Below are 26,658 nucleotides of genomic sequence, written 5' to 3' on the forward strand. Positions count from 1 at the left end.
TGGTGGGTGACTCTGTCGATCCCAGGCCCATGTGTCGCCTGGAACACTGGAGGACAGCAGAGAGTTCCCTGTGTGTCAGTGGGGAACTGCAGAGAGCAGCTATGCTGTCTCTCTGGGAAGAAGGCATCTGCTAGGCGCTCAGCCAGGTCCTGAAAGCTGATGCCCTCAGACACTGCTATTGCCAGATGCGGGAGGCAAAAAGCGACTGGATGAGGCGCCATGCCTTTGCCAAAATGCGTTGGCCACGAGGGGTGTGCAGATCTCCTCCCATGACTCGGTGTGACGGCGGTTATGCTGCGTCTACGGACTGCATCCAAGTGATTGTGAAAGGTCCAATCCTCAGGCCGCTGTCACTATCAGCGCACTTTTTAGATGAATTATTGGGCATGCAACGGAAAAGAGGTAAGTATTCTTTTTGAGGTTTATTTAAAAGGCAAAGAGCATATATCAGAAATCAACATTTCACCACACACTATTACAAGATTTGCCAATTCATGTTCCACAAACATTACTGCCATTTTAAGCAGACAAAAAGAAGACAGCTCTACATCAAACAAATAGAATGACCAAAAATGTTGTGACACAAACATCTGTTAATGGTCACTGCTCTTCCTTTGCAACATTGTTCATTCTTCACTCTCTGGTCCCACTCGTCTACCCTAAAATTTTATTACAGCTTACACTTTTTTTTTTGCCAATGCACCACCAATACATAAAGAGAATATGATTTATGACAAACGTCCTTCAGGGACTCTTTAACAATGGACGCTGAAAACACAGTCCTGGTACCCAAACTGGCTGCTTACTGCACCACTGAACACAGGCAGAACAAGCAATAAACTCTGTCGAAGAGCACATAGCTTGAAATGAATATTGTGCTTATTGTACTTCAGATGCAGCCTGTGTACAAATCCTCTTGAGCAAAAGACATAATAAAGTGTTCCATTCTTGTGGGATCATAGATGAGATTTTAGGGGTGACTGCGTGCAAAGGTCATGGGACACAGGTAGCATTTGTATGGCCTTTCGCATATGTGGGTACGAATGTGTGAGTTCCGGTTTGATACTTGTGTAAATCTCTGGCTGCACAAACTGCACTGATATATATTTTAGGGGTGACTGCGTGGCAAAGGTCATGGGACACAGGCAGCATTTGTATGGCCTCTCGCATATGTGGGTACGAATGTGTGAGTTCCGGTTTGACACTTGTGTAAATCTTGCTGCAGAAACTGCACTGATATGGCTTCTCCCACGTATGAATACGAAGATGTTCGGTGAGGGTACCTTTTGTTGTGAAACTCTTCATTGATAAGGCTTCTCGCCTGTGTGGGTACCGATGTCTATCTTCAGGGTTGAGCCTCGTGTAAACCTCTGGTTGCAGTGACTGTATTGATATGGCTTCTCCCCTGTATGCATACAAAGATGTTTGTCAGGGAACTCTTTTCCGTGAAACTCTTCATGCAGTGATTGCACTGGAAAGGCCTCTCGGGTCCTCTGTCAGGTTCCAATGGTGGTCCCGAAACTGATGTTCCTCGGTGTGTGTCTTCAGGTGGTCCCTGAAGCAGGTCTGGCCAGGTATGACAGAGCCACACTCAGGGCATAGGAACTGCTGCCCTCCTGCTTGCACCTCCTCTTCAGACGATAGGCTGCAGCTGCTATGCACTGCCATTGAGATTGAACAATGAAACAAAGCAAATATATCTTAAGATGCATCAATGCACTGGCTGGCGCCAGCTTACCTCTCAAGATTTGATAACTCTGCAAAATAAAGTTTTCTCTGTGTCTCTCAATCGCCGCTGCCAATTATTCCGAGTACGCATCCGCTTAATTTTAGGAACAATATGGTAACGTGTGAGGACCGTATAGTTTACACCTAAGGGCCTACACAATGTGTGTAACCTGGAGTTTGAAATGACGATGCAGCAGCGCAGAAATGGGTCACATTGGTCAGCACGAATCGCTGATCGCGAGAAACCCTACCGCAAAAAGGTTGGGCTACTTGGCTCTCGAAATGCATGCGTTAAAAAACGCAAATAAACGAAAGTACTTCAGAGCACCTCGAGGTCCTGTTTGAATCACGTGGTTGCAAATGACATTGTTATCTCAGTGGCGCCCCCTAGCAATTCTTTTGTTTTGTACTCAATAAACACCATTCCCAACATGGAGTTGGCCAGAGTCTGTTCATCATAGAGGAAGGAAAATTTAGAGGCATGGAGAAAGGAAACCTTTCCTTTCTCGATGTTAAGAGGAGAGGCCGTCACGTGACATTTTTTGAAGCCCATGGAGGAAGGAAAGGAAGCCCAAAACGAGCTCTGCGCCTTGTTGTTCGGGCGCGCCCTTGTTCACACACATTCCTCCACGCGCGTTTCAAACCCAGCAAAGGAGCTGGCCCAAAGACTCCAGTGTGAGTGGCGCTTGGTTTCTGACCGTTGTTCATGTACTGAAGACAGAAACATTCGTACGAGACATTTGGCTGCTTCCAGGTATTGCTGTTTGCCACGTCGTCTCCACGTCATTGCTGCTCTCTTGTTCGAACCAAACAGTCCAGCCTTGCATGATCATAATCAAGTAGCATTCGGCAAACGTGCTTATCGCAACACTGGTAAGCCCGGGAAGGAAATTTCAGTTACTGCGGTGGTCCACCTTGGTACGCAGTGTCTTTCGTCACTTTTGCCTGATGCCCGCAGGGGGGCATCTGCAGCATGCAGACGCTGGTGAGTGGCGACACCACGGGGTTAACCTGAGCATCCGCAGGGACATCCCCGCAGGGGGATGATGGTGAACAATGCGTCACCACGGACCCGAGCATCCGCGCTTGGCCGTGCGTGCCATCGCCGTGTCCGGGGAAAAGGGGATTTTGGTGGTTGAGTCGATGCCGAGCGTTTGGACCCTTAAGGCCCCTCGGCGGAGGCAACACACCACTTTGGCCCCAGCTTCCTGTAGACGGCACCTCTGGCCTGACCCGACCAGGGGAAATCGGCAGTCGCCTTTTCCTGTTCTCCTTTCTATCTTTCACTGTCCTATCTCCTTTCTTACAACTTTCCTGTATCCTCCTCCCTTCTTGGTTTTTCCTTTTTTCCTGGCGGCGAGGGTTAACCTTGTGTGGCCAACTAACCTGAGTTGCTCCCCGCAGGGGGGTGTCTGCAGCATGCAGACGTTGGTGAGTGGCGACACCACGGGGTATCCCGAGCATCCGCAGGGATATCCCCGCAGGGGGATGATGGTGAGCAATGCGTCACCACGGACCCGAGCATCCGCGCCTAGCCGTGCGTGGCATCGCCGTGTCCGGGGAAAAGGGGATCCTGGTGGTTGAGCCGATGCCGAGCGTTTGGACCCTTAAGGCCCCTCGGTGGAGGCAACACACCACTTTGGCCCCAGCTTCCTGTAGACGGCACCTCCGGCCTGACCCGACCGGGGGAAATCAGCAGTCGCCTTTTCCTGTTTTCTCCATCTTTCACTGTCCAATATCCTTTCTTATAACTTTCCTGTATCCTCTTCCCTTCTTGGTTTTTTCTTTTTTTTCCTGGCGGCGAGGGTTAACCTTGTGTGGCCGACTACCCTGAGTTGCGTCATATTTGGTTATAGTTAAGGTGTACAGCTGGCGTGGACAGGACTTGCCTTCAAGTGCCTGTCGCGTCCCCTTGTTGGACTCCATGGTGGGTGGCTGCCACCATGACCGAAAAACTACATTTTTTTATGGCTCCCCCCCTTTCAAAACCAGATCGCTCTCTCAATAGAGGGCGGAACGAGGCAGCAGACTTTTTTGCGAAAAAGAAGCCAACTTTCACAAAATTTCATGTAATACACAGCAACTGTGACGAAAAGCAAGCCCGAATCATATCCTCCTTCCTTGTTACCAAATGCTTAACAGATGCCTTGGGGCCTGGCTACAACGTATCAAAAATGGCCAGTGGCGACCTACTCCTTGAACTGCGTGAGAGCATCCAATGCTCGAAACTCTCCAACATTGCTTCTATAGGGGACATCTCTGTCTCCGTGACTCCCCACCGATCTCTTAACACAGTTAAAGGCGTTATCTCATAGGCTGACTTCATCCATCTAACAGAAACCGAAATGCTTAAAGGACTTTCTGATCAAAATGTAATTGACGTGCACAGGATCAAAATCCGCAAGGACAACAAAGAAATAGACACCAAAAACATGGTCCTCACATTTAACACCAGCAGTTTGCCCGAAACGATCGATGTTGGATACCTGAAAATCACCGTCAGACACTACATACCGAATCCCCTCCGCTGTTTCAACTGTCAGAGGTTTGGCCACGGCTCACAGAGTTGCCGCGGCCGCAAACCCTGCGTGAAATGCGCTTTGAAGGACCACCCTTCTGAGGAATGCGACGCAGCCCTACGCTGCGCGAATTGTGAAGGAGATCACGCTGCGTACTCCAGGGCGTGTCCGTCCTGGAAAAAGGAGAAAGAAATCACCACCATTAAAACCAAAGAAAACATTTCATTCAAAGAAGCCAGAAGGCGTTTTGCACTGACAAATACATTCTCTTTCGCAGCCAAACCAAACTTTGCTGACGTGGCGCGCAGGGGCGGTGCACCACGCAGCACTCCGGCACCTGCCGCGGCCACTCCCACCGCGCCTGTGGCAGTGCCATCAACGCCCCAGGCAGAGACAGCCAAGGCTGCTCTGCCAACTACAAGCCAGGGAGTGCTGGCCCACGGGTCAGCATCCCGCAGGACTTCCCCCCCGTCGGGGGAGGCCTGACACCCACACACCCGCGGCATCTCCGCGGTCGTCCAGCCCCTCTTGCGAGGTGATGGACCAAACTCCCAGCCCGCCTGCTTTACAGCGGTGGAACAGCTCTCTCGAGCGGAAAAAAGGCAGGGCCACCATAACGGCCCCAGAAAATAAGTAAACTCTCAATCACTCCTATCCCAAACATAAATATGGCTTTTCTAGTTCAGTGGAACTGTAGAGGAATGTTGAGGAACTACAATGACAAAGATATTCTAGGGTCAATCTCGCCCGTAGCTTTATGTCTTCAGGAGACCAATCTTGGTCCACAACATGCAAATATCCTGAAACACTATAAAACTTTTAGACGCGATCGTGAGCAGGCAAATAGACTCTTTGGAGGCGTCGCGATTGTCGTGCAAAGCGGCGTCCCTGCTCGAGAAATCACACTCAAAACAAAACTTGAAGCTCTTGCGGTCAGTGTCGTCAGCCATAAAACAATTTCTATCTGTTCTGTATATATTCCTCTACACTTTACATTAACAGTCCACGATTTACAAGAACTTGCTTTATTTATTAGAAGGTGCTTTATTTATTAGGGCAGCTTTTATTTTTCAAGAGTTTGGCACGGCAGATATGTTTATATGCCTACGTATAACTGAATATTCATTGCAGTCACCGTTTATGCAGAACTAATTAGAGTATAATTATTCACTGAAGCTGAATATAGCAATGTGAAAAATTGTATCGTATATGGGCGGTGTTCACATTAGTTTTCACCCAATATCACTTTTGAAGTATGCCTTAATTCAACATGCAAGCTAGATGAGATAGCAATGGAATAAACGATGTGTAAAAAAAGCTAAGCAGTGCGGCGATATATATATATATATACACACACACACACACACACACACACAGTCAAGTCCACTTAGAACAATATTCATATGCCAAGAAAATTCCATTGGTATAACCGATAATTGTTTCAAACGGGTTGCATGAAAAAAAGCATAACCGCAAAGAGGGGCCATGGATGGCAACTGATATGCGAGCTGCACTGAGGCATCGTTTTGGTGGCCCCGAAAGGGGCCTTGTAAAAAATATGAGAAGGTTGCCACAGCCACCTCTCAGCTTGAGAAATCCCGAAGAAATGCTGGGGTAAAATCGCCACAAGGATCTCGCCACATACTTCTCAGTGGCTTGCACGAGAAAACCCCATGTCCGTCAGCCTTGCTTGCCTCACGCGAAGCTTGCCGACATCCATCTCCATGGCATCCAGGTACTTCACGTAGTGCAGCGGAAGGTCCCTCGCGAAAACAACGCCTCGGAGGTACTGAATTAACTGCAAGGCCTCCTGCGAGGACAACGGTGAGACAGCCTGCCCCACCGCGTCATTGCTGCCGTCGTCGCCGTCCTTGTCGTCACTGTCCGATTCAAGCACATTCGCGACGACTGCCTCATCGGTGAGAAGTTCTGATGTTACTAATGTGTCGTCCGCATGCGGAAACTCTTACAGTCGTGAAGCATCCTCATTGACTGCAGACCAAATTTCTGGCATCGCTTCTGGCATCAAGTGCATTGTAGCACTTTTACTTTGGCAACATACTTTTTGCACAATAAAATGACAAAATATTGGCAGCATAAAAGCATCATGTTACTCTGCAAGGTAGAAGCTCTTTTCTCAGATTCGACGCAGTCAAGAGCTTTTGGGTAGTCAGTGCAAACTGCGACATATTCATGAGAAGGACTAGCTGTAGTTGCTCGGATGCTGAGCCTGAGTATTCAGACTCAAACCCAGCCGCGGCCGCCCAGTTTCGAAGAAGGCAAAATGCAAAAAATGTCCATCTGCTGTACGATGTCAGTACAGGTTTAACACCCCTCGCGATACAAAATTATTCTGGAGCACTCTACTACAGCATCCCTCATAGGCTGAGTAACCTTGGGACGTTGAACTCCGCACACCACACCAAATTTATGAGAAGGCTTCTTAAAATATATGGTATTAATCTCAAGGTGCTGAGCTACATCCACCTAGGCCAATTTCAATTTTTCCTCAGTATCCCTGTAAGCTCAGCCACGGACTTAATGCTTTCATGTTAACTATGGGCAAAATACAATGAATTCTGTCTGCAGTTTAAGCATGATCAGTGCACCTGTGTGGCGAACAAGCTTACCAGCTGCACAGCTAAAGTGCCTGACAGCAGGTGAAAAAAGCAGGAGAGGATTTTGTAAATTTACTGCCCACATGAAACAGCAGTTCAGCGTGACAAATTAGCCCTCCTTGCAAGCACCCGATTAGTAGCTTGAAGTCTTCTGCCACATTGAAAAACAGCAATTAATATGCTTGTGCTACAGGCTATTTCATTAGTAATCAAGCATCACTACACACAGCTATGGTGGATTTCGGAAGTTAAGCTTAGTAGGGCTTTAGTTCCCCACCATCTTCACAGCACATGTGCTTTCTATAAGTGTGTGTGTGGGAAACAACAAATTGTTCCACGCTACATACGATTCCATTGATAGATCTGAAAGTATGCTCTGAGTCAAGACATTACAGCTCCAAAGAAGCACACTTTTCAAGAAGATTTACCAGCGTCGAAGAGCTTGAATGTAAGACTGCGCTGGAGTTCTACATTCAGACTACAGAGCTGTCTGACTTCATCCTTAAGAGCTTCAAATTCAGCTATGGCTGGCTGGTCACCCCTGCCTTGCTTCAAAGCAGCCAGTTCACTCTCCAAGGCCTTTATTTTGAAGCGAAAAGCTTCACTACGCGGGTCTTAGCCGAGCTTCGCGTTAGTCGAACTGGTGAGTTATGCGCAAGCGCGAAACTGAGTGACGTCACACGCCGCGCAGGTGGTCGCTGCCTCAGTCGTCGCCGACTCCGTCTCTTGAATTTTCGGCGCAGCAGCGCGCTACTGCGCATGTGCGTTGCCTTCTCGCTGTCGCTACAACTGCACGCTTCGCCTCCTCGCCCACCATTTGACTTTTTGTTGCAGCTGCGTGTTGCCCGCGTCACAGCCGGCAACCCTCCTCTCCGCATTCCTGTGGGCAGTTTCAACCGCGCTGATTTCCGTGTCCTCCTCCGCCTCCGTACAGGCAGTGTGTGGACGGCCATCAAACCAAGCATAACTGAAGCTTTTCGCTTGTATATCCAGGCTTAGCCAGAGCTGAGCCACTGCGTAACTTTTTGTGCAGCAGCTCGTTGTACAGTCCAACAGGAACCATGTCGACGGCTCCATCCATCACTGCTTCCTCAATCAACCGCAGCTGCTGTTGGCGCTGCACATCAAGCCGTAGCTTTTTTGCTGACTTTGCCGCCTGCAATTACATAGGCATTATTAAAAAATTCCCACTGAACTGTTAAGCAGACTAAAATATGCAATCCACTAGGATTAAACCTCACAGCAACATGCCACAGTATAACAGGGAAGGCTGCTCAGCGCACTAGTACATGGGGAGGCCAAACGAGCTCTCTTCAAAACCTCTTTTCTCGATTTAAACAAAAATTACCTTGATAAAATTTCAGAAACGAAAGGCAATAGTCTGTTCTACGTAACCCATTATTATTTGTATTTTTACTGGGACCACCTCAGGGTGAAATCAACCAGTGTTTTTGGCTCAAAATGCACTTTTTTTGGCAACTTTTGTATTTTTATTTACTTCGATGTACGCAGTTTCATGACCTGTAACATTGGTTATAGGTTCCAGACATCTAGAGAAGCCAAACGGCTATTTCTGAATTTCCGAGAGAAAATTGGTATTTAAAAAAAAGCAACAAAAATGGTACATTTTCATATTTTCTTTAATTCGAAAAAAAAATCGGGCCATAAAAAGCTCCATGCTCCGATATATGTCAATAGCCAGAATTTCCAAATGTCACTGAAAAAATTGTGGAGTGCTTTCTAAAAATTGTAATTTTCATTACTCTTTTTAAATGTTATTGTTTTTATTAAAACCCTTTCTAAATGTTCAAACTGCACTCACCTCACTAATAAATTTTTCGACAAAAATATTTCAGACTTTGATTACACACATTGGGATAACTTTACGTGAATATTTTTGAACAAACTGGAGATGGCTGAGTGCAACGTCTGGGGTGTTTGGTATGGAATGACCCAGTAGAAGAATCAAAGCATTTGGTCACTCGGTCAATTCCTAAGAAGGATGCTAGCTCAGTGCACAAAGGTCAGCTGGCCTTGCAAGCTGATCCCAGTTGAGCCAGGAACCACATGGAAGAGGGTGTGGGGAGAGGAGCGTACTAAATGTCAGCACGGCATCCTAGTAGGCAGTGCATTCAACATGGAGCAGTTCCTGAATATAGATTAGCTGTCCGTTCATCTTCGTGTGTACACCTTCTTCCCATGTCCATATTTTTTAACACTGCTCTCAATAAATGCAACTCAACCGCCCTCAACCTACTTAGGATCAAATATTTTACAGCTTGAATTAGAAGTGCATATCTGGAGGCAATGATTTGTCTTCAAGGCCAGTCACAAGCTCCACCTTGTGAGCTGTTCATCAAGTAGACACACACTGTTACAGTGCAAAACTCCATATTTAAAAGTAATATTGCCAGCTTTTAGAAGCTTTACCTTTCCGGTTGTCTGTTTATTCCCTTCGGATTGTACAAGAGATGCTCGGTATCGTTTTTCTTTGAAGATGTCCATTTCCTCCTTTGATTCTGCGTAGCACACAGAAAGTTAGAAGTAATGTGCAATGTACTCAAGGTGCGATCAGAGACATATTTTCCGAGCATTTTACCCCAGCAGGCCAGGAGAAGCATAGTACACAGTGCATCATCTCTGACTACCTGGTGGCACTGTATGGGAATTGAACACAACACCGTTTGAATTGAAACATGCAAGCAAATTTGGAGTCTTTTAGTCCTTTAGTGTGAAGAAAATCATCTTCAACAGTCTGGGAAGTAAACAACAGTTTACGACACACAGTGAGGTGTTGCAAATGGTTAGGGAATACATCTAGGGCAAACAGGAAGTGCAGATCAGGCCATGAAAGTGAAATTTCTGGGAGATGGTTCAGGCATTAGGTTTTTATGGTCTTTAACGTCCCAAAGCGACTTGGGCTATAGGAGAAGTCGCAGTAAGGGCTCCGGATAATTTCGGGAGACCTGGGGTTCATTAACGGGCACTGCCATTGCATAGTACACCTGCCGCTAGCATTTCGCCTCCACCAAATCTGGACCGGCATGGCCATGATCAAATCCACGCCTTTTGGGTCAGCAGCCGAGCACCATAACCACTGAGCCACGGCGGCAGCGAATTGCAGGGAGAATAAAAACGGGGTAGAATGCACTTGCCAAGCAACAGAGTTACAACACCTGTCTTGCCAGTACACACCTGCAGAGGAAAAGGCCTGAAATTGACTGAGGACAGCACAGCAAACTATGAAAATGTAACTCGTAGGACAGGGCTACTTGGAGGCGTATGCAAGAAACCTTTGTCCTGTAGCGGATGTAACTCGGCTTTCGGTGGTGCTGCATGTTTGTGCGCATGTTTGTGCGTGATGTTGGTAATGAAAAATGTACTTCGCCCACTCGGGGTGTTGCTTCTGTGTTGGCACAGGTTTGGTGCTCGCAGTAAAGTGAAGGAGTGCACTGCCTACTTAACTGTGCAAGATACGAGAAATGTGAACAGATAGCTGGCATGCTTCTTTGTGTCCTTGTCATGGTGTACAGTGCAATTTGGATGACCAATGAATCGAGAGACAGTCGGGCTCTCAAATCCTTTCGTTTCACTTTGAGAGGCTTGTTATTCCTGTAAATGTAAGGTGATGGTCATTTGATGTTGGTAATGAAAAATGTTCACCCAGTTGGGGTACTGCTTCTGTGTTGGCACAGGTTTGGTGCTCGCAGTAAAGTGAAGGAGTGCACTGCCTACTTAACTGTGCAAGATACGAGAAATGTGAATAGATAGCTGGCATGCTTCTTTATGTCCTTGTCATGGTGTACAGTGCAATTTGGATGACCAATGAATCGAGTGACAGTCGGGCTCTCGAATTTGTTTTTCCCGTTAATGTAAGGGGATGGTCATACCTGTTCGTGTGTTTTGCAATTGCATTGAAATCGTGATTGCTTGGTACATAACAGTGCAATGTATTAATCTTTTGTCACATCTTATATGAGCCGTATTGCTTTTTTTCGAGTGCAGACATAAAAAATGAAGGTGGAATTCAACCAGTTCAATTCATACATGGCTGCCAACTGCAGCACAGGCAAACTTTACTTGTCCAGTTTTTCAATTAACTTTTCTATAAGGCGAACATGGGCGTCTTGAGAGGCAAGGTGAGCTTGGCGCTCTTGTTGGCGCTCCTCTCTCTCCCACATGCGCACCGTCATTAAATCCTCGTGCTGCTTAATTTTGAACTCAAGCCACCTCCCTTCAAGTTCAAAGCGGAGGCGGAAGTTTGTTCATCGCGGCTCCCACGTGACTCAAGAAAGTGCAGTGCCGCCTCATTAAATCATCGTGCTGCTTAATTTTGAACTCAAGCCACCTCCCTTCAAGTTCAAAGCGGAGGCGGAAGTTTGTTCATCGCGGCTCCCACGTGACTCAAGAAAGTGCAGTGCCGCCTCATTAAATCATCGTGCTGCTTAATCTCGAAATCAAGCCACCTCCCTTCAAGTTCAAAGTGGAGGCGGAAGTTTGTTCATCGCGGCTCCCACGTGACTCAAGAAAGTGCAGTGCCGCCTCATTAAATCATCGTGCTGCTTAATCTCGAAATCAAGCCACCTCCTTTCAAGTTCAAAGTGGAGGCGGAAGTTTGTTCATCGCGGCTCCCACGTGACTCAAGAAAGTGCAGTGCCGCCTCATTAAATCATCGTGCTGCTTAATCTCGAAATCAAGCCACCTCCCTTCAAGTTCAAAGCGGAGGCGGAAGTTTGTTCATCGCGGCTCCCACGGGACTCAAGAAAGTGCAGTGCCGCCTCATTAAATCATTGTGCTGCTTAATCTCGAAATCAAGCCACCTCCCTTCAAGTTCAAAGCGGAGGCGGAAGTTTGTTCATCGCGGCTCCCACGTGACTCAAGAAAGTGCAGTGCCGCCTCATTAAATCATCGTGCTGCTTAATCTCAAAATCAAGCCACCTCCCTTCAAGTTCAAAGCGGAGGCGGAAGTTTGTTCATCGCGGCTCCCACGTGACTCAAGAAAGTGCAGTGCCGCCTCATTAAATCATCGTGCTGCTTAATCTCGAAATCAAGCCACCTCCCTTCAAGTTCAAAGCGGAGGCGGAAGTTTGTTCATCGCGGCTCCCACGTGACTCAAGAAAGTGCAGTGCCGCCTCATTAAATCATCGTGCTGCTTAATCTCGAAATCAAGCCACCTCCCTTCAAGTTCAAAGCGGAGGCGGAAGTTTGTTCATCGCGGCTCCCACGTGACTCAAGAAAGTGCAGTGCCGCCTCATTAAATCATCGTGCTGCTTAATCTCAAAATCAAGCCACCTCCCTTCAAGTTCAAAGCGGAGGCGGAAGTTTGTTCATCGCGGCTCCCACGTGACTCAAGAAAGTGCAGTGCCGCCTCATTAAATCATCGTGCTGCTTAGTCTCGAAATCAAGCCACCTCCCTTCAATTTCAAAGCGGAGGCGGAAGTTTGTTCATCGCGGCTCCCACGTGACTCAAGAAAGTGCAGTGCCGCCTCATTAAATCATCGTGCTGCTTAATCTCGAAATCAAGCCACCTCCCTTCAAGTTCAAAGCGGAGGCGGAAGTTTGTTCATCACGGCTCCCACGTGACTCAAGAAAGTGCAGTGCCGCCTCATTAAATCATCGTGCTGCTTAATCTCAAAATCAAGCCACCTCCCTTCAAGTTCAAAGCGGAGGCGGAAGTTTGTTCATCGCGGCTCCCACGTGACTCAAGAAAGTGCAGTGCCGCCTCATTAAATCATCGTGCTGCTTAATCTCGAAATCAAGCCCCCTCCCTTCAAGTTCAAAGCGGAGGCGGAAGTTTGTTCATCGCGGCTCCCGGGCAACTGCCCGGCTATACGACTATGCATCCCATGCGGGATGCAAAACAATTTCTTACACTTGTAACCTTTTTCTTCCCCGCAGGGAGGCGTCTGCAGCATGCAGACGTTGGTGAGTGGCGACACCACGGGGTTAACCCGAGCATCCGCAGGGACATCCCCGCAAGGGGATGATGGTGAACAATGCGTCACCACGGACCCGAGCATCCGCGCTTAGCCGTGCGTGGCATCGCCGTGTCCGGGGAAAAGGGGATCCTGGTGGTTGAGCCGATGCCGAGCGTTTGGACCCTTAAGGCCCCTCGGCGGAGGCAACACACCACTTTGGCCCCAGCTTCCTGTAGACGGCACCTCCGGCCTGACCCGACCGGGGGAAATCGGCAGTCGCCTTTTCCTATCCTCCCCTCTATCTTTCACTTTCCTATCTTTCTTACAACTCTCCTGTCTCCTCCTCTCTTCTTCGTTTGTTCCTCTTTTTCCTGGCGGCGAGGGTTAACCGTGTGTGACCAACTACCCTGAGTTGAGTCATATTAGGTTATAGTTAAGGTGTACAGCTGGCGTGGGCAGGACTTGCTCACAAGTTCCTGTCGCGTCCCCTTGTTGGACTCCATGGTGGGTGGCTGGCACCATGACCGAAAAACATGAATTTTTTATGGCTCCCCCACTTTCCAAACTTGATCGCTCTCTCAAGAGAGGGCGGAACGAAGCAGATGTTTTTTTCCAAAAAAGAAAAGTGAGTTTTCCTAAATACCATGTCATCCATAGTGAAGTAGAAAATAAGCAAGCAAGAATCCTGTCTCCCTTCCTAGTATCAAAGTGTTTGACAGAAGCCTTGGGTATTGGCTACAAGGTATCAAAAATGGCCAGCGGTGACTTACTGCTCGAACTGCGAGACAACATCCAGCACTCAAAACTCGTAAGCATTGTGTCTGTTGGAGATATTCCTGTCTCCGTGACTTCACGCCGATCTTTGAATACCGTCCGGGGCGTGATATCCGAAAATGATTTTGTCCACATCACAGAAAAAGAGATGCTCGAAGGTCTGAGTGACCAAGACGTGATAGACGTTCACAGAATCAAGATCCGGAAGGATAATAAGGATATAGACACAAAACATATGATCCTGACGTTCAGCACTAGCACACTGCCCGACACAGTCGAAGTAGGATATCTGAAAGTTAACGTAAGACCATACATTCCCAACCCTCGCCGATGTTTCAACTGCCAAAGGTTCGGCCACGGCTCGCAAAGTTGCCGCGGTCGGAAAACGTGCGCGAAGTGCGCCTCAAAGGATCATTCTGATCAATGTGACGCAGCCCCGCACTGCGCAAACTGTGACGGAGACCATGCAGCATACTCCAGGGCGTGTCCGTCCTGGAAAAAAGAAAAGGAGATAATCACCATAAAGACAAAGGAAAACATTTCATTTCAAGAAGCGAGAAGGCGTTTCGCACTCACCAACTCATTCTCCTTCACAACAAAACAAAACTTCGCCGATGTGGTGCGTGGGCGCGGCGCACCACACCAGGCTTCGGCACCCGTCCAGGTCACACGCAGTGAGCCTGTGGCGGTGCCATCCGCGCCCCAAGGCAGAGCAGCTAACGCTGCTCCGCCAACTGCAATCCAGGCTGCGCAGACCCCCGGGTCGGCGGGCCTCAAGACCTCTTCCCACAGGTCGAGGTCAAACTCGAACGCGACCGTGCCTCCTGCACGGTCGTCCAGCGCCTCCGCAGAGGCGATGGACACGGCCCCGGGCAGCCCCGCGCCGTCCACGTCGGACGGTCGGCGGAGCTCTCTGGATCGATCAAAAAAAAAGACAGGCCCCGAGTCACGGGGCCAACAACAACTTGATCTACCTTTCCACCCTATAGAAACACAAAATTAAGATGGCTTTCATAATACAATGGAACTGTAGAGGACTTTTAAACAACTACAGTGACATAAAAGACATACTAGGAGCACACGCTCCTGTCGCCTTATGTCTACAAGAAACAAATTTAGGTCCCCAAAAAAATAACTTTCTAAAGAATTACACTGTTTTCCGCCGCGATCGGGAACAGGCGAGCCGACTATCGGGAGGCGTAGCCATCGTAGTTAAAAGCGGCGTCCCGGCTCGAGAGCTTAAACTAAAAACAAGACTTGAAGCTGTCGCAGCCACTCTGGTTGCCCATAAAACCATCACAGTGTGCTCACTATATATCGATCCGCACTTTAATTTAACACTACATGACTTAGAGGATCTTTTAGAGCAGCTACCAGAGCCATACCTGGTAGTTGGAGATTTTAATGCACATTCACATTTTTGGGGAAGTGAAAAAACAGACGCTAGAGGCCATCTCGTAGAGGATTTTATTTTATGCAATGACGTCTGTTTACTCAACTCTAATAAGCCTACATACTGCTCCCCAACCTCGGGGAAAATGAGTGTTTTAGATTTGTCTTTTAGTTCACCGTCTGTTTTTAACGATTTTAACTGGAGTGTTTTAGACAATCCATATGGAAGTGATCATCTCCCTGTCATAATAAGTCTTTCATCCTCGCTAACAGTTATTCCCACAAAACCACGGTGTTGGAAGCTACATTTAGCTGACTGGCAACTTTTTACAGCACAAGCTACATTAGAGAAAATAGTTTTAGAAAATGTTGCCATCAATGAGATAAATGAAAAATTCACGAATTGTATCTTAGCTGCCGCACATTTAGCTATTCCTCAATCCTCTGGAATAGTAAAACAAAATCACAAATACTGGTACACAAAACAATGTAAAGATGCAAAAAAGAAACAAAACAAAGCCTGGGGCATTTTTCGGAGATATCCAACACATGAGAATCTCATAAACTTTAAAAAAGCAAGAGCAAAAGCACGATACATCAGACGCAACGCAGAAAGGGCATCATGGCAACAGTACATATCCTCGATAAACAGCTCAATAACATCCAAAAAAATGTGGGAGCAGGTGCGGAAATTCACTGGAAATTTTACTCCTTTCACATTTCCAATGCTAACAACACCCGGTACTCAAACAACATTAGAAGAGCAGGCCAACATATTGGGTGAGCATTTTGCTACAGTATCAAGCTCAACCAACTACACACACTCCTTTCAAAAGCACAAAACAATAGTAGAAAAACAAAAACTTCCCTTCAGAACATGCATACATGAAGACTACAATCAGCTAATTACAATGCAGGAACTAAACGCAGTACTAACATCCAGTAAAAAGACAGCACCAGGCCCAGACAATATACATTATGCCATGCTTGCTCACCTCTCTGAGACTGCCATAGAAGCTCTCCTAAAATTTTTCAATAAAATATGGATGAGTGGAGAAATCCCCCAAGCATGGAGAGAAGCAATCATTGTACCCTTTCTAAAACCTGGCAAACCACCAACTAGTCCCACTAGTTACAGGCCAATAGCACTCACTAGCTGTATAGCAAAATCATTCGAAAGCATTCTAAACATCAGACTAACCTTCATACTTCAGTCCCGGCAACTTTTAGATATACACCAATGCGGGTTTAAAAAGACATGTTCCACAACTGATCACCTTGTTCGCTTTGAGAACACAGTCCGGGAAGCGTTCATCCACAAGCAACACTGTATCGGGGTTTTCTTCGACCTGGAGAAGGCTTACGATACCACGTGGAGGTTCGGTATCCTCCGTGACCTAGCGGACCTAGGTATCCGCGGCAGGATGCTGAGCTGTTTGAACGACTTCCTAACCAACCGCACGTTCCGAGTCCGCCTAGGCGCAACCTTCTCCAACACTTTTATTCAAGAAACTGGCGTACCCCAGGGGTGCATCCTCAGCACGACCTTATTCATAATCAAAATGAACTCAATAGGCAAAGTAATCCCAAAATCCATAATGTACTCAGTTTACGTAGATGACCTCCAAATAGCATGCACGTCTTCCAGCATACCTACCTGTGAGCGACAGATACAAATAACAATAAATAAACTGGCCACCTGGGCAGATAGAAACGGATTTAGATTTTCTCCTCAGAAAACAGTAGCGGTTCTATTCTCTTTGAGACGAGGCCTACAGGCCGACCCCACACTATATCTAAACCAGACCCCATTACCTGTCAAACAAGAGCATAAATTTCTAGGGGTAACTTTTGATAAAAAGCTCAGTTTCTTGCCACATATAAACAGCCTAAAGAAAAAAGCTTCCCAGGCCCTCAATGTACTGAAACTACTGTCAAGAAAACGCTGGGGGTCTGATAGGGCATGCCTGTTACACATATACCGTTCTCTGGTTCGCTCTAAGTTAGACTATGGGTCCATCGTATATGGCTCAGCAAGACCATCCTACATAAAACGACTGGATCCTATCCACAATCTTGGTTTAAGGTTGTCTTCAGGTGCTTACAGAACTTCCCCAATAGCAAGTCTGTATGTGGAAACGAATGAACCTTCCTTAGAAGATCGAAGAACTGCACTAACTTGTACATACATCCTCAAAATCCTTTCACAGCCCAAACATCTCTGTTACCCAATTGTCACGAAATGCCCATCCCGAATGCTCTTCAACAACAAGCCCCATGCAATTAAGCCGTTGCTCTTGCGCTTCGAAGAAAAATGTCAAACTCTGAACATACTAAATGAAATCAAAAATATTGCCCCAAGACACGAAGCGCTACCACCGTGGCACACTCTCCCCACAGTGTGTGACGTCGCACTAACACGCTTCAGTAAAACCTGTACGCCACACGACCACATAATACAAGAATATCTGGCACTACAAGAAAAATACAGAAATTACACTGCATTTTATACTGACGGGTCAAAAACTCATGCTCATGTAGGAAGCGCAGTAATACAAGGAAAAAATGAAAATGCAGTACGACTGCCCTCATGTGCTACAGTTTTCACTGCGGAGTGTTATGCTATTAGTGTTGCGGTACTGAAAATAACAAATGAAAACATCAAAAATAGCATCATTTATACAGATTCACTGAGCGTCCTTACAGCATTAAACTCCAAAAATGCCACAGAGCCACTGATTGGAAGCATCATACACAATATAGTAAAGGTCACAACACGAAAACATGTTATAAAATTCTGCTGGGTTCCCAGTCACGTTGGCATTAGGGATAATGAGAGAGCTGACACGTGTGCTGCACAAGCCAGAGCCATGGAGGTGAAACATGTGGGTTTGCCTCCGAGGGATTACATGAAGTTAGTGCATAGCAAACTAAGAGCCAAATGGCAAGCTTCTTGGGAAAATGAAAGAAACAACAAGCTGCATACTGTAAAGCCTATTTTGAAAGAATGGAAATCATGCCGTCATAAAGAACGTTTTATCGAAGTAATTTTATGTCGTTTACGCATAGGCCACACACACATCACCCATAACTTCTTATTAACAAAAAAAGACAAACCTGTGTGTGAAATGTGTCGTGAGGAGCTCACAGTGAATCACATTTTAATCTCTTGTTCGCATCTCGAAGAACTTCGAAAGAAAATTTTTACGGTATTTTACAATGAACACATTCCATTTCATCCCGCATTACTTTTAGGCGAGCAAACACTCGTCGAGTTTTCACTTGTTTGCAAGTTTCTAAAGAAAGCCAATGTTTTAAATTTAATATAATGTAACTTCTATACACTTAACATAACATCATCTAACCTTGTGTTTGGCGCATGATAGCCATAGTTGCTTATGCGCCATAAAACCCCATATAACTAACTAACTAAATCTCGAAATCAAGCCACCTCCCTTCAAGTTCAAAGCGGAGGCGGAAGTTTGTTCATCGCGGCTCCCACGTGACTCAAGAAAGTGCAGTGCCGCCTCATTAAATCATCGTGCTGCTTAATCTCGAAATCAAGCCACCTCCCTTCAAGTTCAAAGCGGAGGCGGAAGTTTGTTCATCGCGGCTCCCACGTGACTCAAGAAAGTGCAGTGCCGCCTCATTAAATCATCGTGCTGCTTAATCTCAAAATCAAGCCACCTCCCTTCAAGTTCAAAGCGGAGGCGGAAGTTTGTTCATCGCGGCTCCCACGTGACTCAAGAAAGTGCAGTGCCGCCTCATTAAATCATCGTGCTGCTTAATCTCGAAATCAAGCCACCTCCCTTCAAGTTCAAAGCGGAGGCGGAAGTTTGTTCATCGCGGCTCCCACGTGACTCAAGAAAGTGCAGTGCCGCTTCATTCTGCCTTTGCACACCTGCGCAAGAATATCCAAGCGTAAGCAATTACACGGTAATTCCAAAGAAAGCGGTAGTGCTTCTGGAAATAATACTTGCGTAATAATTTCAGTGCACTCCCATTTTTATAGGAAATGCTGTTTAAGCATGCAGCTTTCTGCTTCGAAAATGTATTCAAGTACAAAATATACAAAGTGTATAAGAAGCAACCACAGAAACTGAAGTGCCAGTTGGAGGAGGACACCACAATGCCTGACAATGCTTAGGTCTGCAAGCAACATGCCTCCAACAATCTTTTACATGATTACGTGTGCATCACATTGACAAAATACAGCTTTGTACTGCACTCGGGGCATGTGGCTTACAGACTGTGGCAGCCATGCGAACGGCCTGTGGGGTTCTCGTGCCTCAACTCCCTCGTTGTAGGAAAACAAGCCTCCCACAACCTAGTGTTGAACATAGCATCAGTCATATAGCTGCTTGTAAAAAGGCTTCTATGCAGTTCATTTTGGCATGTAGCCCCATTTCTTAAGGCAACCAGACAAATGCCTAATGTGGCAACTGCTGTTTGGTGCACCAGCGGTCAACTTACAACATATTTCTTTAAAACAGCGCAAAAGACAGGGACACAGACAGAAAAGACAGAAACTACATGTATTTATACATGTATTTTCTATGAATAAATTTAGTTGTAAGTCAGCGCTGTGTGTGTATTTTCTGTCTGTGTCCCTGTCTTTTGCGCTGTTTTAAAGAATTATGGTTCACCAACTAGCCTGCACGTCTACCCTTGTAAGTTACAACATATATTCCCAAGCCACTCGTTCACATGAAGTCTGTACATTAATGTGACAGATGGTGTTGCAGCTGTGGCCTAAAACTAAAACTGCTTGAAATATTCTGCATCAAGCACAGGCGTCCAGTGCTTTGTAAGCGCACACTGCACTGGTCATTTACAACAGTTGTGTATCAGATGGTCAGTACCGCAGAAAGTGCAAAACCCCAGATGCCTTTAATTCCATGCATTTTACACACAGAGAGAACAGGCCGAATAAATCATCCTCATCTTGCCCTGCGCTCGCGTTGAGGGTGTCGGTAACTTGACCCACTTGCTTCTTCAAGGTATCTTCACAGTCTGGCGCAGTCTTCCTTCTTTTTCTGTTTATACCAGACATTGCCGACTGGGAGTCGACAGATGACGCCCCGGTCGGCTGAGACACTACTGTCGACTGTGTCGCCCCGGTCGACGGTGTCGCCCCGGTCGACGGTGGCGCCCCGGTCGACGGTGGCGCCAGTAGCGTCTCAGTTGCCAGTAGCATGTCGGTCGACAGTTGCGACGACGATTTACTTCCCATTGATGTAGATTCTGCGCTTGCTATGATTTCGAATTCCTCCGGAAAATCATCGAATTGCACGCTGTTTTCTAAAATTACATCAAGGGCGACTCCTTGCTGCAGCCTGCTGGGTCCCGCCACACTGCTGGGACCTGGTTCATCGGCCAGCCGACTCCCAGCAGGCCTGTAATGGCCTGACGTCCTGCATATAAGAAATACTTATATGCATTATGGAGTTTGAGCAGCACTGATGGGATATACTCTCACAACACGTCGTCATTACTTGCATCTGTCATTCAAAACCGGTATCACAGACGATACCTGTACATATTCTTGCCTCTTGTATACTGTCTCCCATGTGTATATTGCCTTGTATGTCCTTCGCTTCTCATGTATTCCTCGTGTACACTTCTGTATACATTATTATTATGGTGCACACAAACCCTTGAAACCCTTGCATTTGATTTTGTGAAAATGATTCTGTCACAGGAACTTGAAATACAGCTCCATAGTAGGTCCTTGAAAATCGTTGAATTTTTTTTTTATGGCGCCTGTACCCTTTTCAAGTCTTGACACTAGGAGGGCACCATGGCACCTGCATGGAGTGCAGCAAGATTCAGAACTTGGTGGGGGGGGGCCTCAGTCTCTTACTTTTACTCACAATAGTACTTTGTATGAAACACTGAAGACTGTGCGGGTGATTTAAATGTGCTGTAGCAAGTTTTCAAGGTTGTGATTGACATACTACCCCTAATTTCCCCCTGCAGGGGGCTTGTGCTTTCCTCTTCAAAATAAAATGCATTCAAGTGATCAAGCAAATCTTCATTAACCCTTCTTTCGTAAATGTACAGGTTTGAAAGCTGACCTCTGACCACTTGCGACTGCATTCATGCTCTTACCCATATTGCTGCACACCAGATTTTCTCATAGAGTTGGAAAAGCGTATATACAGCAGACACTCTTGCACTCAAAAGCAACTAGCTCCACAAGAGAACCTTGAAGGTGTTCAACTGAATTCCTAGGAGAACACACTTAAAGCAGAAAACCAAGCATCTAACTACTGAATCGCACCTTGCAGGAAACAAATGGTTACAGGACACAAAATGCATGGCAAATGATAGGGCGTTGGCCGCTTGTATGAAACAGCAGTGTAGCGTAACCACTTCGTGGAGTATTGCACAAGGAAAATGCCAAACAGTGCATAGCACTAATCCACCTGGCAGGGGCAGACTCAAAAGAAAAGTCAATTTCTGTGAAGAGAGAGAGAAAGGAATTTTAATGAGGAAAAGGTGGAGAGGTCGGCCGGTGGTGACATGGCCCTGGCCTGCTACTCCACACAGGGGAAAGGGAAGAGGAGGAAAAGGAAAGTGTGAATGAAGGTTGATGATGGCATAATATAATGATGTTCACAGGTGATGTCTACACACACACACAACACTGGCTGGCACTCGCATTGGGGTTAGTAGACGCACATGAAATGGGTGTCTGCAACACAAACACCGACATATGTCATTAACCAGAGAGAAGCAGCTATTTTAAGCGTGCATACACATATAGTAGTAGTAATACGGTCATATCGAACTGGAATGTACACACTTGACCAAGCTTCTGTAGAGCGCTGAGGCGGTGAAATTTCAAAATGCACTGGGTTTTGCAGACAATGCTGCGATCCAGAAAAGCAGCATAAACATACAAGCAAGGAAGGGACGAGTAAGGTACCAATGGGGCCCCATCATAAGTCCTGAAGTTGTCTTTTCTGCATTACAAGCTGCCTAATCATTGCATCACTGGCCGCCAATAAACAATGGATAATGCACCAAAATTCCAAGTTACTGCATGCAGTGCTGTGAAGGGATCAATGAGAACATTATCTTTTGTTTTGTTTTCCTGACATCTATCCATTTCCCAGGCTCTTTGCATTCCTGCTTCATCAGCGTTTGAAGCAGTGCCCTTAGCCCAGCTTTGTCTTGTTTTTCCTTATAACGTATGTCGCCCTTTCTATTGCTTTGATTTTTAAAGATTCTTTACTTAGCTCCCACTGTTGCCAAATCTTCAGGTTCTTGCGCGGGTTTATTTTCCCTATTTCATCCTTTACTGCTCCGCAGTAGATATTGTCGTGAAGAAGTGTGTTGTTTAGCTTCCACATTTCCCACGAAAATGCCTTGCTTTGGTTACCACTTCCCAGGCAGCACTCAACTAAACAGTGGTCTGAGAAGGAGACTCCCACAACTTCATAATGGTTGCAATCAGGGGCAAGGTCGACTGATGCGTAAATGCGGTCCAGCCGTGCATGGCTTGAGCCCTGGAAATGAGTGAACTGCACTGCCCGCGCACCCTCAATAAGTTCAGCCACATCCTCAAGGTTTCCGTTCTCGATCGTTCGCATCAACACTTCGGTGCTCCTGTCTCGAAACCCCCGGATGCTTGACTTATCGCGCGCATTAAGAACACAATTGAAGTCGCCTAATACAATGCGCCGCCTCTCCGTGCAAAGGCGCTCTTGGAGGCTTTGGAAAAAAGGCAACCCTTTCCTCAACCACATTTGGCGCGTACACGGTAACAATGCGCCACTCAGTGCCGTTCAGACAAAAATCAAGCGCAATACACCGGCCAAACACACGAGAAATAAGCCTGCACCTCTAGCCCCGGCATCTTCTTTACAAAAAGCAAGCAGCCAGCCGATGTTCCCACCAGCCGATGTTTCCACTGCTTGAATGACGACAGCATAAAATCTAGTCGTGAAACGTCGCACCATGCTGTCGGTTCCTTCGTTGCCGTCCACTTTCGTCTCCTGCACGGCCAATACATCTATCTCGCGCTCCGTAATAAGTTGGTACACCTGACCTTGTTTTTTCCTTGCCGCCAGGCCCCTCACATTCAATGTAGCGACTCTAAAGGCGGAGGCGGGAACCATTTTCACGCAAGAGGAAGGAACCAACAGCATGGTGCTTACCTTCCACGTCTAGCGCGCAGCTAGACGCCACTGTTGCCGCCGGTATCATCCGGCGCAAGAACATCAGTCTTCTCGAGTAGTACCTTGTCTGCGGAGGAGTACCGTTTTCGGCCGCATAGTTTGGGCGTGGCCGGAACGACGGACGCCGGGCTTGAGTCATCTTTGCAGGGGGCTCCTCGACGCCGGGTGCTACCACTTTGTCCCCTTCGGGGCTGGCCTGGTCATGGGGACGCTTCGTCGGGGTGGTAACGGGGGGCGTGACGCTTGTTGTGCGGGTGCCGGTATTCTCGTGGTGGTCCTCGTTCAGGTCCTTTCCCTCGTCGACCACGGGCTCTGATGGGCACGCCCCGTTCTCTGACGTCTCGTTAGAGACGCCGAGGGAGCCTTCCGTCGGCTGTTGGCTCTCTGGTTCGTCGGCCGCTTTGGTGTCGTCACTGGGAGTCCCAGACGTTGCAAGCGCAGAAGCCGACTTGTCCGCCTCGTCCGTACCAGTGGCTGCTTCCTCCGCCTCGGTGATGTCCATGAGTTCCGCAGTGTCGTTCGCCTTTCCGGGCCCGGTAGCTGACGCGTAGGTACGGACGCAGTCCGCGTCCACGTGTCCGTAGTGCCTGCACTGGGAACACCTGGGCACCTTGCAGTCGCGGCGAACGTGACCCGTGCCGTGGCAACGCAGGCACTGCATCGGTCGCCCAGGGACAACAACGAGGGCCAGCTCACCGGCTACTCGGGCCTGGTGTGGCAAATCATCCACCTTAATTCCCAGCTTCAACTTCAGTAGCACGGTCCTGGTGGTCGAGCCTTTCTCCTTCATGCCTTGGACACGCCAACGCTCCCGCGTCACCTCCGTCACGTTGCCGAACGCCGCGAAAGCAGTCCGGATGTCGTCGTCCGCCACACCGTGCAGCATCCAGTGCAGGCGCAGCTTTACCTGCTGATCTTCAGGGCCGAAAATAATGCACCGGCGCCCTTTCACTTGTAGCTCTTTGCAGGCAGCAAGTTTCTTCGCAGCTTCTGAGGTGCTCATCGTCACCGCCCACACGTCACCGCCCACGCCCACACCGTGCCCACGTCACCGCCCCCAACGCCACGACGTCGGGAAGCGCACCAGCGTTGGCCAGGGCATCCCGAAAATCTTCCACCCTGTAGGGCCTCGCTCGCATGTCGCCGTGAAGAAACACCGTGTTAAGAACAACACGTCCTGTAGGCAGGGTAGGCAAAACTATCTCGTATTCCTTATCTGCGTCGGCAGCAAACCTGTTTCCGCGGCCAGCAAGTGCCGCTATCGCCGCTCCGCCGGAGCTCATGATCCTGCGTCCGTCACGCTCGGTGGCCGGAAGTAGAATGAAGGCCACACGCTTCGGTCCTGTTTTTGTGCAGCCTATGAATCGCGAGCCATAGCGACGGCCGCTTTTCGATCTCCGAAATTAGCAGTTCTGTGTCGAACGTGACCTCCATGTTTGCAGCACATGCGCGAGCACTTTCTTTTTCCATGCTGCAAACAAGAAGCCGAATGAGCGGCCGGGTTGCCAACTGTGCTTGGTCTCGTTCCGGAAGTCGGACGACTCGTCGGTGCGCCGGGAACTACGTATGCAGCGCGCGCGCCAAATATCTGACAGGGACAGATCGGAGCGTCAGCGCTCGCGCTGCTCGCGTCTGACGCCGCGCGCATGCGCAGACTGGTTCTGGCTGACGCCTGGCGCGCAGTGACGCACGGCGCAAGTGCATTTGGAGTTGGGGCTTAATGGTGTAGTATTCCGCAACAATCTCTCTTGAGCGTAGCCGTTCATGAAATGCCACAGCAGCGCGCACATACTTAATAAACACTCGCTCTAAGGACACAACACAAGGCTGTGTAGCTCACTTACAATAACAGGGAATGCTCTCGTTTTCCTCTGCTGCCGGATCTGCAGGCTCTTCATAATAGCGCATGGCTGCACTCACTCTGCCGTCCTGTAATGAGGCACGGGCTGTGGATCGTGCTGGAGCTCTGCATGTGGGCCTTTTCGCGACCCTTTTTGTTGTAGGCCGCAGAGTGCAACTGAACTCTTTGCTGAGGTCAGCAACTTGCTGAAGCAGCAGGTCCCACCCCGTATATTCTTCGGTGCCAGACCTGGTTTGAAACGAACAGTCAGTTTTCTGCGCAGCTTGAGGCAACGAAAACGAAAAAAAGTCAGTCATGAATTGTAAACACTTACTGCTTCAGCACCTGCCATTCATTGTGGAGGAACCTTCTCACCATGAGCAGGAGTCACTCCTTCATGCTTCTAGCAAATGAAATCTCAGGCAGTAGCAATTCACCCATTCTCTGCAATAGTCCCCCATTGCGACGGGTCCACAAACGGATTCAAATTGACGACCTCGCAAAGAAGAGCGAGGTCATCGCTGATATGATTGCGCACCCAGCACATCACCACGTTATTTCTTATCCAGCCACTGCTACTGGCATGGTCCATTTCCTCCATACTCGGGTAGATATATATACCCTGCTCGGTTGAACACACTGCATGCGCCACCATGCTTCCTTTCTCTGAGCTAGAGAAAGGTGCTCCCTAGGTCCACATTGTCAATGTTTAAGAATATAGACTCCAAATTTGTTACTTCCAGGTCGCAGAGACGCATCATTATGCTGGCGCAGCACGCACGGTTTGAGTATCCTCGTCAAAAGGCGCTTGAAAAGTTTCTCAAGTTCTTCGAAAACTCCTAATGGGTTGTCATCCTCTCCTTGGAAACGTTTGTTGACTCTTGATATCAGCCAGAATCGGGTCTAAAAACAGATGATAAGCCTGTTTCCTTTCATCAAGATACATTTCCTTAAGCAAGCGTACACAGTAGGCCTTCTCTTTGGGTAGTTGAGAAATGCATCTTTAGGCACTCATACTGAGCTAGGATACGTTCAGCGCAGTCCGCAATTGCCAGTTACCAAGTTTCGAAGGAGAGAGGATTTTCAGCGGTGCTTCTTTTTCTTCGTCGCTCTCGCAGTACAGGCTTTTGTAGGCCTGCCTTGTGATGCTATGCGCAAAGTAGTTATGAGTTTCTTCGACCATGAGCTCCAAGCTTGAAGGCACCGATTCCATCGGCCTTTGATGCCACAAGGTCAAATGAGTGGAAGGTACATTTATCAAGTGTTAACGACTGATTGCGATCCTTCATTCGTGTCCAGAGAGAATTATTGCGACTGCACATGACGTTAGCTCGATCAGTTGCCAGTCCAACGCAATCACCACCGTCGAGCATGATTTCATGAAGACATGCTTGCACTGCTTCACAAACTGTTCCAGCTGTTCCATTGTCTCCCTTCCTTAGATTGAGTAATGTGGTGATGATTTTCCCAGCAATGTCGCTGTAAAAGCGCCCTGACACACCAACAAGTTTTGTCGCCGAGATATTCGTTGACTCGTCAACAAGAAGCAAAAAAGGCTTCTTCGAGATATCTTTCAACGTTTGAGCAAAATACGGGGCAATTAATTTTGTTATTAGCGCTGTGCATTTTGTCCTGTGCACTGTCACATTTGATCGCAGCTCTCCTTTCAGCAGGTCTGAAAGT

The 26,658-nt window shown here is 47.7% G+C and overlaps 1 protein-coding gene and 1 pseudogene across 4 annotated transcripts in view; one reads left to right on the top strand and one right to left on the bottom strand.

The window, feature by feature from the left end:
* LOC149361973 (uncharacterized) overlaps positions 1 to 26,658 on the top strand; it is a 233,440-nt gene that overhangs the window by 120,095 nt on the left and 86,687 nt on the right. The window contains exon 3 of one of the 4 annotated variants that reach the window (XM_089572891.1): positions 1,464 to 3,324. The exons of the other annotated variants lie outside the window; for them this stretch is intronic. Coding sequence (XP_089429017.1) covers positions 1,464 to 1,525 — 62 coding nt within the window. The 3' untranslated portion in view covers positions 1,526 to 3,324. Of the gene's footprint in view, positions 1 to 1,463; positions 3,325 to 26,658 lie in introns of those variants that run through there. 4 annotated transcript variants of the gene reach the window in all.
* On the bottom strand, positions 23,135 to 24,418 carry LOC149361980 (uncharacterized; annotated as a pseudogene).

This window comes from Amblyomma mixtum, chromosome 2 (genome assembly GCF_055824585.1).
Source record: "Amblyomma mixtum isolate Tamu chromosome 2, ASM5582458v1, whole genome shotgun sequence".
NCBI lineage: Eukaryota > Metazoa > Arthropoda > Arachnida > Ixodida > Ixodidae > Amblyomma > Amblyomma mixtum.